A 15,050-nucleotide genomic window follows, 5' to 3' on the forward strand; every position below is an offset into this window, starting at 1 on the left:
TCACGGGGGTACCTTGAGGTGTTTACTATTTTTAGTAAAAAATGAAATGGATAGCTCGCGTGTCATGCCTCGAGCATGTGTGCTTGTCAACAACACAATTGTTGCTACACTCATCTCCGAACTTACTATCAGGCATCAGGTATCCGTAGGTCGGCTCCAAAGGCACGGCTTTCGGTACTTAGTGCCGTGTCGGGCCACCATACCTTAGTATGGACGTAGCGACACTAGCCAGAAGCTTACCTTTACTGGCATGCACCGCAGAGCTATTGGACATCATTCGAGACAGTGTCACTATAGCTGTGGAGGCTCTTTTAAAGGCGTAATCAACGTGGCTACTGACCGGTAAGCTTATCGTCATCACACCCAAGTGTTTGACGGAGCGCTTCGAAGTGATAGTGCTAACGCCTACACTGATGATCGTTTGCTGCTCCAACTTTCAATTGTTCTTAACCACCACCTCCGTTTTGTAGTGAGATAAATTCCAGTTTCATGGATCTCATCCACGCCTCCAAAACCTGTGTGCAGTAGTCTATTCCACTTCTTCGATCGATTTACCGTAGACTTCCAGCGTAATGTCGTCAGCGAAGCCGACGATCTCCACCCCTACCGGGAACTCTAACCTCAACACCTCGTCGTACATGACACTCCATAACACCGGATCCAGGATAGAACCTTGCCGGACTCCTGGGGTTATGTGAAAGCTCCTCTGTGTCATAAACCAGTACTCGATTCTGCAAGTAACTTTCTAGAATCATGTACAGGTACCCGGGTATCCTCAGACGCAGGAGCGCATCGGCAATAGCTATCCAACTGACCCTAATGAAGGCGTTCCTCAATTTTACCTTAGGTACCTAAGTTATTGCGATTTCATTTATTACAATATTGTACTGATATATAGTATACCGTGATTTCGGGTGAAATTGATCAGTGGGGTGAAATTGATCGACGTGAGGGCAATTTTTATTTGTCAAAAATAAAGCTTTGAACTTCAAACACTTTGTAGAAAATGGCCATCATCTGGCTAAAGGGTTATTGAATGATGAGCTTACATGTTTTACAGCTAATTAGTCACATATTTGTGTATTAAATTTAATATGTTCCGAAATTGAGTGTTCGGCCAATTTTAAAGACCCTTTCAAACTTTTGTTTCCGTAGCTGTATCGTACATTAAATAAATATTCGAATGAATGTTTATAGCTGCCACGTGTTCGCTAAATCCGATTTCTTCATCAAAAGTTCTATAAATATTGATATTTATACATAAAATTGTACTTTTGCTAAAGTAATAACTTATTTAGTATGAAAATTGCATACTTTTAGGCGTTTTCTTTAGATTTATCAAACTTTAAACTTAAATAATTAAGAATTTACCATACTTGTATAAGTTTTAAAAAGCATTTCGAGTTCTGGGGTGGTTAATTCAGCTGGAAAATTTATTTTCAGCACTTACAAAGATATTTCACTGACTGATCAATTTCACCCCGAAACTAAAATTTCTGATTTTTTATTTTAAATGATATTTATTTCAATAAAATAAATACAGTAAAAATTTTAACCTCGTTGACTGATGAAATTCGTGGCCGTACTTGTTTTAAAGCATTAAGTTTGACCATATCGCAAACTATTCAAAAATTAGAAGCCAAAAACTGTGAAAAGTGATCAATTTCACCTGAAATCACGGTACCTAATGATGAGTTGTAAATTTATATACAACTCGTAGCGAGTTGGATTTGCACTTATTACGACATGTTTTGTTTACAACATCAGTCCTGCATCGAGTGTACGTTTCGATGACGACGTCGTCGTCGTCGTTGTCGTCGTCATCGCACAGTGGTCCACGAACCAGATTTACGAGGAAAGATGCATGCACTCACCCGCTCTAACTTTTTTGTTTCAATTTTCTCATCAAAGTTCTCAAAGAACCACTTTTAGAGCACCCAAAAACGCACATTTTCGTGCGCTGAGAATATTACTACGTCAGTCCGTTCAAAAGATAATTATGATTTTCTAGAAAAAAATAGGCACTTTTCAAGTATTTTTTACTTGAGTTACAAAAATAACACCTCTCTAATTTTTTTTATATGTTTTATAACAATATTTTTTCTTTTGAATGCTGGAAAAAGATATTTTTTATCTTTGCCCCAACCCGTAATATCGCCTTTTGAATAAACTATGTTTTTTAAAGAAAAATACTCCTAACTTTTTAACCAAAAGAGATAACGATCGTTTCAGCGCACGAAACGACGCGTTTTCAAATGTTCTACAAGTGTTTCTTGAGCGACTTTGATGAGAAATTTAAACTGAAAAAGTTAAAGCCGGAAAACCTGTTTTTCTCGAACCACCCTAAGCTAATTCAGAAATATATCTCTAGATTGGTCAATTTTGAAGCTACAAAAAAAACTGTCTTCAGCAAACTTGCTCAAAATTTATAGATCTACAACTTTTCCGAAGAATGTAAAAGTTTGATTTCCAATTTCTGTGAATATATGAACCACCCTAATTTTCATGTACATTGAAAAGAGGGTCTTATTATTAGCAACAACTTTGTAGAAGACCATATTTGTCTAAAAAATCATTTGAAGGCGCTGCATGCATCTTTCCTCGTAAATCTGGTTCGTGGACCATTGTGCATCGTCACGGGAAAAGTGTACTGCTCATGTAGGAATAATTGTGAGACAGATGTCTTCCTTCGGTCACTATGAACACTCCCAAAGATTGCCCGAATAATGTTTCCAGTCCCAAAACATTATCAGCGGCCAGGCGGTGATGAGCAAGGCAAGTGGGTTGCTTTTTCCATTTTGCATTGTCGCGGTGCCGAAATTCATTAAGTCATTACCATTCCCATCCAAACTTTACTAACATTATAATATAATTATATGCATATTATATATTATATGACTTGTAAGCGTATGCAAACAGTGACGACTTCAATAAGCGAGATTTATGACTTGCTTTATACACAACAAACTTACTCCAAAAACAAATCGCAGCAACGATTTATATACAATCGGACTTGACATTTTTTTATCACAACATTCAACGGTTTTAACGATTTTGATTTCTGGCAGAGCGATATACGATTTTGAATGCACTTCCCATTACGATCTGTTTACTGGGTAGACACGATCCATGATGGGAACGTTTAGAGGTAATCATATCTTCTACCAGAGTAGTGGCAACAAACGTGAGCTGGGAATAGCTTATATGTACCCTGATAAGCGAGAAGCAGAGGCGCGTGATCGGTTGGTGGCCGATCGACGATAGAATGTGCAGGTTGAGGATCAAGGGCTGATTCTTTAACTTCAGTAGAATAAACGTGCACGCCCTCACTCCAGAAGCACTGATGATGACAAAGACGCATTTTGCGCGTAGCTCGAACGCGAGTACAACCGCTGCCTAAACCACGACGTCAAGATCATCATAGGGGATCTAAACGCTCAGGTAGGCCAGGAGGAGGAATTCAGACCGATGATTGGAAAGTTCAGCGCCCACCAGCTGACGAACGAAAATGGCCTACGCCTCATCGATTTCGCCGCCTCCAAGAACATGGCCATTCGTAGCACCTTCTTCCAGCCTCCCGTATCGTTACACTTGGAGATCACCACAACAAACGGAATCGCAAATCGACCACGTTCTGATTGATGGACGGCACTTCTCCGACATTATCGACGTCAGGACCTATCGTGGCGCTAATATCGACTCTGATCACTACCTGATGATGGTTAAACTGCGCCCAAAACACTCCGTTATTAACAATGTACATTACCGGCAGCCGCCCCGGTATACCGCGGTACGATCTAGAGCGACTGAAGCAACCGGATGTCGCCACCGCATACGCGCAGAATCTCGTGGCAGCGTTGCCGGACGAGGGTGTGCTCGATGTGGCCCCTCTAGAGGACTGCTGGAGTACAGTCAAAGCAGCCATCAACAACGCAGCCGAGAGCACTATCGGGTACGAAGAACGGAGTCGACGAAACGATTGGTTCGATGAGGAGTGCAGAGTGGTTCTGGAGGAGAAGGATGCAGCGCGGGCGGTAATGCTGCAGCATGGAACCCGACAGAATGTGGAGCGATACAGACAGAAGCGGAAGCAGCAGACCCGTCTCTTCCGGGAGAAAAAAGCGCCGCGTGAAAGAAGCGGAGTGCGAAGAAATGGAACTACTGTGCTGTTCCCAAGAAACACGGAAGTTCTACCAGAAGCTCAACGCATCCCGCAACGCCTTCGTGCCGCGAACCGAAATGTACAGGGATAAGGACGAAGGCCTCTTGACGAACGAACGTGAGGTGATCGAAAGGTGGAAGCAGCACTTCGACGAGCACCTGAATGGCGTGGAGAACGTAGGCGCGAGAGCCCACGGGAACGGAGGAAAGGACGACACCAAGTGCAGCGGAGGACGAAAATGAACCAAATCCCACGCTGAGGGAAGCTAAAGATGCCATTCATCAGCTCAAAACAAAAAAAAAAGCAGTTGGTAAGGATGGTATCGCAGCTGAACTCATCAAGATGGGCCCAGAAAAGTTGACCACCTGTCTGCACCAGCTGATAGTCAAAATCTGGGATACCGTGTAGCAGCCATGAGGCGCCTTGGAGTCTGCTTTCTACTTCCGGCCAGTTTTCAAACAAGTGGCTTATGCGCCACCTACTAGGAGGACTACTAGTCGCGTTCTACGCCCGGCTAGATACTGACCCAAGAGGTTAGCTTCCAAATACTCAACAGTGCGCAGGAAGAAGTAAGCAGACTCATTTATCTAATTTGCCCGAAAGATTCTTACACCTCAATAACTTTCCTCACACGAACATAACCAACGAATCCCGATAGACAACCGTAATCCAAGAACTCGACCTTATCCAGGTTATCATCACGGGCAGAGATTCCCCATCCACTTTAATCCCATTCCGTTTTGGAAGACGGAGTACACAACAAAAGGACGCTAACCAGAACAAACGAAACGTGAAAGGTACTTCAAACTTCCTTAAACATCACTGACTAACACATTGTCTTACGAAAACAAAAACGTCAAACTTTCGAATTTATTTACTAACAATTTGATAACCTAGGCATTCATTATTCTAACAATTTGATATCCTACGCATTCTTGCTCGTCCGGACAGCCGGCCTTTCTTCTTCATTCCCACTTTTTGCTTCTGGCCTTAACGTGTGCGGTTCAGATTATCTAGCGCTTTCGAGTGTCCGTTCTAATTACACTTGCATGCAAGGTTTCAGTTAACGTACTCACGGTTTGAGAAGCTTACGCTTCGTAGCTTTCTACGATGACGTTGTCAATGACGTAGACGAATCGACGAGCGAGCGAGTCACGCACGAGGTTCTAGGATGTCCTTCTCGAGCTCGTAACTTCACGACGACGATGAAAACGTGCCTGGAGTGCGTTGGTGACGGTCGCTACTCCCTTCTGGCCCTAAACCGCCAGGCAAACTTCGGCACCAAATCGCAGGTGGATGCGTGATGTATGGTGGTGCAGCGGGACGCTGTTTTCGCTTTCTGCTTTGTGCGGTGTACGCTTTTTTTGGAAGTAGAAGCCGTTGCGCGCGCTTGGCTTTGAGGACACAATTAGCACATATGGGGATACAACGAACACAAGCCATTTACCTTTGAACTCCAGGTCAACTCGCACAATTCACAACCGCACAAAACTAGCTAACTTTTACAAGGTCTATTCGGGGATACAGTAAATGGTTAATTCAGACTAAAGCACTCTTCACGTTTAAAATCTCTTACAAAATCACACCACGGAAAAAACACTACACCACGATCCTTCTTCTGCCACGATTTGGGACAAAGTGAACGAGAATATTTCTGTAATTCCTCAGATTGGATCGACGGTATGGCTCCCGGAAACAGAAGCCCGACAGTCTCCGTTAATCATGTTCGTGTGATTTCAGTTAAAGAAATTGCTTTCGCAATTGAATTGTCTGCCCATCTTAATCCGTTACATAGCCAAGTATTCAAAAGCCAACTACTCCGCACAGAAAAAAATATGTAATTAAAATTCAGCGAGAAATCATGCACATAAAGGGAATGCTAGAGTTAGTGCACTTTTACATGAGATATAATGTAAAATTACATCACCGTCGTGTAAATTTCCGCCAACTATCGCGTAAACCATCATGGACTCCAACCGGTTACGCGACTATTAGCGGAAATTTACACGATCGTAGTGTAATTTTACATGATATCTCATGTAAATATGCACTCACTCTAGCATTCCCTTTATGTGCATGATTTCTCGCTGAATTTTACATGAATATTTTTTTCTGTACGGGTTCTCTAGCAAGATAACGAGAACACGAACAGTAATTCTCGTTACAGTGTACGCAGTACGCAACTACGCTGCGTAGCGGTTGACCTTTCTACACTTCACGAAGTTGTATGCTATGATTTCATAGACTGTTTTGTCTAGACTCCGGCTACGTCCGTGTAAATCATACTTGAATTTAATATGATTTTGTATTCTTTTATAAATATACAATTAATAAACGAGTAAATAATACAAATAATAAATAACAAAAAAGGCTTACCGTTACAACCGAACAACTACCGGAGAAGTGGAAGAAAGGGGTAATCTGCCCCATTTACAAGAAAGGCGACCATTTGATGTGAGAACTTCAGAGCGATCACTATTTTGAATGCTGCCTAGAAAGTGCTATCCTAGATCATCTTCCGTCGTCTGTCACCTCAAACGAATGAGTTCGTGGGAAGTTATCAAGCTGGTTTCAACGACGGCCGGTCGACAACGGACAAGATATTCACCGTTCGGCAAATCCTCCAGAAATGCCGTGAATACCAATTCCCAACGTATCACCTGATCATCGATTTCAAAGCGGCATACGACAGTATCGACCGTGCAGAGCTATGGAAAATCATGGATGAAAACGGCTTTCCTGGGAAGCTGACTAGACTGATTTAACCTTTAAGAGCCGATTTTTTTCGCCGCTGTCGACGTAATTTCGCTGGTGTCGAACACGTTTGTTATGCTCGGTTCTATCGCCGGGGTCATATATGACCCCTCCGGCTCCAAAGGGTTAAGCAACGATGGACGGTGTGCAAAACTGCGTAAGAGTTTAGGGTGAACTATCCAGTTCATTCGAATCTCGCCGGGGACTGCGACAAGGTGATAGACTCCCATGCCTACTCTTCAACATCGCTCTGGAAGGTGTGATGCGACGAGCCGGGCTCAACAGCCGGGGAACGATTTTCACAGAATCCGGTCAATTTGTGTGCTTTGCGGACGACATGGACATTATTGCCAGAGCATTTGAAACGGTGGCAGAGCTGTACACCAGCGTGAAATGCGAAGCAGCAACAGTCGGACTGGTGGTGAATGCCTCAAAAACAAAGTACATGCTGTTAGGCGGAACCGAACATGACCGGATCCGTCTGGGTAGTAATGTTACGATAGACGGGGATACGTTCGAGGTGGTTGAGGAATTCGTCCACCTCGGATCTTTACTGACGGCTGACAACAACGTGAGTCGTGAAATTTGAAGGCACATCATCAGCGGAAGTCGGGCCTACTACGGGCTCCAGCAGAAGCTGCGGTCTAAAAAGATTCACCCACGTAAATACCCAATGAACCATGTACAAAACGCTAATAAGACCGGTGTTCCTTTACGGACACGAGACATGGACTATGCTCGAGGAGAAGCTGCGAGCACTCGAAGTTTTCGAGCGACGCGTGCTTATGACGATCTTCGGCGGTGTGCAAGAGAATTTTGTGTGGCGGGGTAGATTGTATGTATGCATAGGGTGACTTTAGATATTATCGGAAGGTTTGTTCTCTTCGTCATATAGGGGGTTTTTTCGGCTTAATTGCCTATAACTTGGTCGAATAGTTTAGTTTGGTAGGGAAATATTTTAGGCCAAATTTGAGTTGCAAAGGTTTAAAAAAATCCCATGACAAAAAAAAAACAAAACGGTCGAAAACACGTAAGTTTCAGAAATTATCATAGAAAGTAATAAAAAATGTACCAACATCATTTTGTTTTGAAAATTTATCAATTCTATCAAATTCAATCTGCATACATATTTCCCAAGCTCTGTAAAACCCACCCAGAGCACCACTTTCCGGCCATGCTATTCTCTGGCTCTCACTGTTTGTAGTTGCCCACCGAGACGATGGCTACCTACTGACACCGACCGGGCGGAGGGATATTACGTTACGCTTGTCAAAATCGATTTGAATCAAATTTTAATGCACCTGCTTCCACGTGTCCGCCCGGGATGCTGCTGAGTTTGACAAGAGTTCTTGTGGGAACTCCATTGCTTTTGGTGCTTGCTGCTGGTTTGCTGGCAGGTAGCAGGATTGGCTGTTGGCATCAATTCGTAGCTTCGAGTGGCACATCTCGTAACGCACGAACGAGAACCAAATCAGTGCTATGAACGAGATAGGACCTAGCCAGAGCTTGCTATATAGTTGGGATGCTATCTATCCCAGGGGGCGAGTATTGAGCTAGAAGTTATCAAATTTATCAAATCATTTATTTTTTATTCACTTTGAATTTGCATTTATTTCGTTTGAGTTGTGCGAATCGTCACAGCAATAGAAAAGGAGATTTTGTTAGTCTGCACAGTTATCGAAACATCAAATATGCTTGACATACAAATGCAGTACATGTATGTACAAATTAGTAAAAGCGACACATACGTATTGGATAATTATCTAATTTTCATGAGGGAGAAAACAATATAAGCTTATACACTTTCTTCTATTTTCTTCATTTCAGTAACGGTGGATTCCGACCTGTATTGGATAATGGCCAGCCAAGGACAACTCCGCCACTGTTTCTTCCTCCACATTTGGCATCCCTGGGATCGCAATTTGCCCCACCATTGTTTCCAAATCTAAAAGGTAGATACGATATTTGCCATAGTTCCGAATTCCCATGAACTAATCAACCATCTTCTACCTTACTTATCATTCCTTACAGCGGCCTTCCCAAGTTTGTGTTCGTGCTGTCCAGCAAAGTCCCCGATCACCACCGGGTCGTCAACGGCCACGTCCTCACCAACGTGCACTTCGCTAGCTCACTCGATCGTCAGTGCCGGAACAACTCCAACCAGTAGCGGATCGCTTGGCCCGTCAGATCCCCGTTCGTCATCGGTAGCTGAGCTACGCCGGAAAGCCCAAGAACACTCGGCAGCCCTGCTACATTCGCTTCAAGCCGCAGCAGCTGCAGGCCTTGCCTTTCCCGGATTCCATCTGCCACCACTTTCGCTGCACACCGCTCTCAGTAGTGGTCGCAAGCCGAGTGATTTCATCAGTGATCTCTCGATGCACCACCACCTGAGCAGTCACGCTGCCGGACTGTCCGCCCTAGGTGCCCCCAATCTGAACAATAACAATCCCACCAGCATGAACAACAATAGTGTGTCAAGTTTAGGTGATTCTCCTTCCCCGACGAGACACAACGGAGACAAGTCCTCCAGTGATTAGAAGAAATCTGGAAATGGTTTCGGTTCAAACGAAAATTGTGATGATGGTTTTGGTAAGGAAATCCTTGTACATACTTAAATGAAGCTAGGCGAAGAAAGTTCTTTGATCGCTCGTACATTACTATGGTTCGTACTAAAATGTTGATTGCTTAGTGAGAGTAGATTATTAACATTCCACGGCAACTTGCAATAAATTAGCATTAGAGCAAAAGTTAGTATTCAAAATTACTTAATTTAGTTGATTATTACGGATAACTAGAAAAATCGTAAGGATTAAAAATTTCGGTTGAACAAAACCGATTTGCAGTATCATATGAATTTCCGAATATTCTCGAAACTCCAGTATAATTAAGTTCTACCAATTCTTTGATTGGCAGCAATGTACATACAAATCACAAACAATACGTAAAGCGCAAATGAAACCGAATCAAAATAGCATTTAATTATTTGAGTTTGATGAATTATTGTATGTATAGAATTTTGAAACGGTTTGTAATCAGTACTCTGGTATAAAAAAATAAAACAATTATAACAGATAATCCATTAAAGTTTTGCTTAATTAAACACCATCTCAAAATAGATGTAACAAACAATACAAGCCAAATAAAGAAACCGAAAAAATACAAATAAATCTATTATGATGAAGTTGATCAACTCGTCCTCAAAATTAATTTGGTTGTGAATTCCTTGACTACATATGAATACTTTTTGTTGAGTTCAAGTACAGTAAAAACATTATAAAGGACAGCATAATTAAACTCAATTTTATATTTTTAAGCCACCTATGAAACCATGACATGGGAGCTTTACTCCAAGTTCCCGAGCAGGAGAAAATAGCTGAAGAATACCAAACTCAGGTACGGAAAATCAAATACCTACAACCTAAATGAGGTATTAAGATATAATTTCAATATCTTCAGCGAAACCAAGCAGCTGTAATAACTCTGAAAATATTCCACTCATGTTTATGCCTGCTCTCCTTTTTACACCCTCTAAGCAATATTAAACAGCGAACACGAAAGACCATCACCTTCCCGTAACCCTCTGCGAGAGTGTCCCTACGCACATCACTCGATTCATCGTCGCCTCGATCAATCGCATCAGTTTGTCCGGAAATCTGTATTCGTGCATAATCTGCCATAGCTTCTGCCTGTTCTGCGTCTGTCTATGACGTGCCTCATTCACCCTCGTACAGTGTTGCAACATTCTCGCTCATGCTTCATTCTTCTCGTTTTTCAACTGTTCACATTCGCCATCGAACCAGTCATTTCTGTGATTCGAAGTCGCGAAGCCTGATGCTGCAGCCAAGGTACTACCTATGGCGGATTGAATTTTCCTCCAGCCATCTTCAAGTATAGCTGCCCCAAGCTGCTCTTCTGTTGGTAGCTGCTAACTGCTGCGCGTAGCCTTGAGCCACTTCTACGTTACGCAGCCGCTCGATGTTGAGCCACGGCGTACATCGTAACCGGCGAAAGTTTTAAGCGCTGTTGGATCCTGTCCAACACTCCTTCTGCAGCGCTACGATGCCGAACCCGCGGTCCTTCAGTAGATCGGCGAATATGCGAGTGCTCCTAATGAAGTTGAGTTTTACGTACCGAGTTTCCAATCGCAAGTCCTTTCCGTTCGCTGGAGTCGTTCCCGTTGGTCTCAGTTCGTATTATTCTGTTGCTGATTTTCCATAACTATGTTTTTTACGGCTGACTCGTAAGGCCGGACACCAACCCCCTACTTTCCAGAGGATAGTAGAGCTTAGAGTTCTTCCTTGGCACTCGGACGTCGATCAGCCACCCCTAACATGGGGATCAGACTCTGTTGTGAGCAGCTCCTCCTGGAGAACAGACGCTCAGGTTTGCAGAAGCAACCCCCCCCCCCCTCTGTCAGCCTACGAGCAAAATTCCTACCGGGGTTGGTTACCCGATCTTCCCTAATGGGGTGCATACCTCCCATTCACCTCAAACGGAATCACTCAAGTAATTTTCGTTCAGTGCATCATTTTTCCGTGATCGTGACCGGAATGGTCAAGAAATTTAACACAGCAATCCCCATTTGATTTGACATTTCGTTTCAGCTCCGTTTATGTAACAATATATTATACTGTTTTCCTTACGTTTGAACCATTCACTTTTTCGAAATATTATTTTTCCATGCATTTTTAATGGATCATTGAAGCCGACTTTTCCGCTACTCACCGCATCAAAACAAAAGCGTCATCGTATATGGACGGTAACACTGTGACAGCAGCCGAGTTACGTCAAACTCACAAGGCTACGGTGGCGCTATCTGTTCATTTCATAGCGGCCGTTTTAGTTATATTAGTGATCCATTATTTATTCACTTTTAGATTTTTTACGTGCTTTGTTTTGTTCATGTTCGTGACTTTTTTGTTGCAAAAGAACGGAAAGAAAAAAGTGAATAAATTGAAACATCTATTTAAAGTCAATAAAATGTTTAAATTAGTGGTAAATCAAGAGTCCTAAGGACTGTAGATCCAAGAGATATGGCGAGCTAGGTATGTAGAGTGCGATGAGAGGAATAGAAATGTAAGTCAACCCGGAAAGACGCTGGTCAGACTACCGTAAATCAGTGAATGAGTTCAACACTATTGTTTCTTTATTTGCATTTAGGGGAGTTTTCTTAACTCATAACTTAACAGTTTTCTCATGAGTTGTTATGTATTTCAGACTTTAGTGAAACTGAAGCCTCAATATTGCAATAACGGTTATGCACGCTGTAATGATACTTATGTACCTCCTCACCCACTTCATGCAACTACATTAGTGGTCTAATAACACTTAGCGCGCTCGGCATAGTTCTATCATGCCGCTCAAAATGTTGCCACAAATAATGCTTAGTTTGCAAAACCCGGTTATCTGGCTGGTGGGACATGGGAGCCTAAGCTTAAACTGTTAATGCAATCAGAGACTACTCAGACTTAGACGAGTTTAGGTTAGTTTGGCTAGAAAGCCTAAGATGCCATTAAGGTGACTCCCTGTATCACTCCTATTTCAGCACTTTTTCTTCGATTCTTATTTCTAACAATCATCGAGCGCAACAGTAGTCGTTGTAGAGTCGGTGTTCATTATGAGGATGTATCTGGATCCTATTTGAATATTTGTTTTTTTTATGTGTATTTTTACTTAAATGCTAATTCTACACTCTTTGAATGATCTTGGCAAGACGAAGTTTGCCGGGACAGCTAGTTTTTTGATGTGGCTGACGACTTGCTGTGATCTCACTCGGAAGCTGTGGACTGATTTCCCACAATAATCAACTGTTTATATGCGTATTCAGCTGAATTAAATTATCCAACCGTATCGTAATCAATCTTTTGTTAAATAATTATATTTACTACTAATATTTACTCTTTCAGCGGTAACCAGGTAAATGATTAAACTAAATTTATAATAATTTGTCATGTGCTTTTTCGCCAAGGAAAGCTTCCCATAACACCCCATCCACATCCAACTCCAGATATCTATGAAGTGGGCCAAGTTCTTGGACATATTCTGAGTAGATATCTGATCAACATTTCCTCCCCATCCCCGATGATCGTAAGGACCTGGCCAGGTGTCGAGAGTTCGTTAAATGAAATTGATTGATTTGTCTTTATTAGAGAGACTTTCAGCCCTTGGCTGGTTCGTCTCTTCGTTAAATGAAAGGTTTGTCAAGTCCCAGGCAACTTTTCTGGCGCATTAAACTTCTCTATCGACAGCCACCCCAGGATGTGTACGGTCGGCTATGCTATGCTATGCTATGCTTTGCTATGCTAAATGCTAATTCTACACTCTTTGAATATTTGTAATCAGAGTAGTCATGGAATATATCGGCCTCTTGTTTCGGTTACGTGTCAGAAGAAAAAAGACTTGTTTTGTTACAAGATCCGACATTACATTTGGCGACGAAAGTAAAATTCGGGAAAAGTGAAGGAAAGTGCTGTTATGATCGTGTTACTGAAATACTAAAATTCGAGCTGTGAAAAATATTTACTGCGTGAAAAGATGGGGGTTTAGTACGTTGAGTTTGGTGCTTTGAGTTTATTTTTGTTCATTTTCGTTACCATGGTAGCGATGCCCGCTTTATTTGGGCTCAGGAATGTGAAATGAATGAAACCAATCAGATTTCGGTAAACATAAAAAAGCTTCAGTGGGATGCAGGGTGGCGAGCGCAGTGTGTGTGTATTAACGGTAAACTGATTATTGGATCTCAATAAAAGTTAACTATTTTTATGTGCAACATCTTGAAGGTAAACGATTCAAAATTTCACTAAACTCAATTGTGCTCATTCTGCGAATGGAGTGACGTGAGAAAAGTCGGAGTCGTATATCGAGTTGAGAAATCTCGGCTCGAATGAGGTGACTCTCCATTTGATTTACCCGGCGAGTCACTTCATTCGAGACGGTATTCCTCACCTCGATATACGACTCCGACTTTTCTCACGTCACTCCATTCGCAGAATGAGCACAAATGAGTGTATTTGGATTTTGGCTACAAAACATAGGACGGAATTGTTTCTGTTTGATTGGTAGGACATTCAGATACTTTGCAAGATTTGATTTGTTAAATGAAAACAGCGATGGTCGGCATATACAAATGATTTTTGTTCATTATTCGTCATTCATGTATATCGGAAAATTACATATGGTTATAAAGCTTAATGAGTTTTATAAAGATGGCAGACTAGCTGTGAAAAATTGCATCAAGATGGAAAAGAGTCGGAGTTGGTTTTTAACATTGATTTGTGTGATTGATAACGATTGATGAGGAATTTCATAAGGTTATTCCCGAGCAGAAGAGAATAACAACAGCATAACAAAATGCGTTATTTCGGCAAAATAACTGCATAATGGAATTAGTTATTTTTATGTTATTAACATAACATATTGAGTTATAATCTTGTCTGTCATAAGCGGCAAAATAACAAGTCACATAACAAAAATATGTTCCTGGAAAATCAATTTAATAACATGTTTTGTTAGGGTCAATAACAACTTAATAACAGTGAATTTTGGAAATATTTCAATAACAAATTTTGATATTAAAGAGTTATTGATAACATGAAAGCAAAATTAGTTATGATATCAAACAATCGCACATGCTGTTGAATACGATGCTAAAGTGGAGGCGATATGCGTACACTTTACCCGTGGTTAAATGAAAGCATGTACGCATATGGCCTCCACATTAGCATCCTTTTCTACATCATATATGACTTCGTGTTGGCTGAGCATGCTATACATATTTAGACCAGCATGTGAGAATGGCGGAACAATCATTACGAACTTCAGTTTCTCTCTTCCGTTATAGGCGTATTTTCAACTATTCATGTTACCTTTTACCACAAATAGGTAGATCCGACTTCATTCTCTGGAACGACAGGGAAAACATGTTAAAATATAAAATATTTCTGAAAAATCCCATTCAAAACCATCTACATTTTTGGATTCAGCTGTCTTTATTAGCTTCGTTCAAACAAGTTTACTCAATAAGTTTGACATTTTTATCATTGAAATTCTCATGTCAAAGGCGGAATCTGGAACGTCCCTTTCAAACCCCACCTTCAATATCGTCTGCTATGTTCTCGTTTCGATGTTTGTTGGG

General features: G+C 41.7%; 2 protein-coding genes across 4 annotated transcripts in view; both read left to right on the top strand.

Moving 5' to 3' along the window:
* LOC109433057 (cGMP-dependent protein kinase, isozyme 2 forms cD4/T1/T3A/T3B) overlaps positions 1-15,050 on the top strand; it is an 822,160-nt gene that overhangs the window by 196,252 nt on the left and 610,858 nt on the right. The window lies entirely within an intron of this gene.
* Positions 8,623-10,102, top strand: LOC134286357 (uncharacterized). The gene is made up of 3 exons (XM_062847968.1): positions 8,623-8,633; positions 8,711-8,868; positions 8,948-10,102. The coding sequence occupies exons 1-3, from the start codon at positions 8,623-8,625 to the stop codon at positions 9,451-9,453; spliced, it is 675 nt and encodes a 224-aa protein (XP_062703952.1). The 3' UTR covers positions 9,454-10,102.

Source organism: Aedes albopictus, chromosome 2 (genome assembly GCF_035046485.1).
Source record: "Aedes albopictus strain Foshan chromosome 2, AalbF5, whole genome shotgun sequence".
Classification (NCBI taxonomy): domain Eukaryota; kingdom Metazoa; phylum Arthropoda; class Insecta; order Diptera; family Culicidae; genus Aedes; species Aedes albopictus.

Coding starts and splice junctions, on each gene's coding strand:
- LOC134286357 (XM_062847968.1), top strand. Junction 8,869..8,947: donor ATTGTTTCCAAATCTAAAAG/GTAGATACGATA, acceptor CATTCCTTACAG/CGGCCTTCCCAAGTTTGTGT.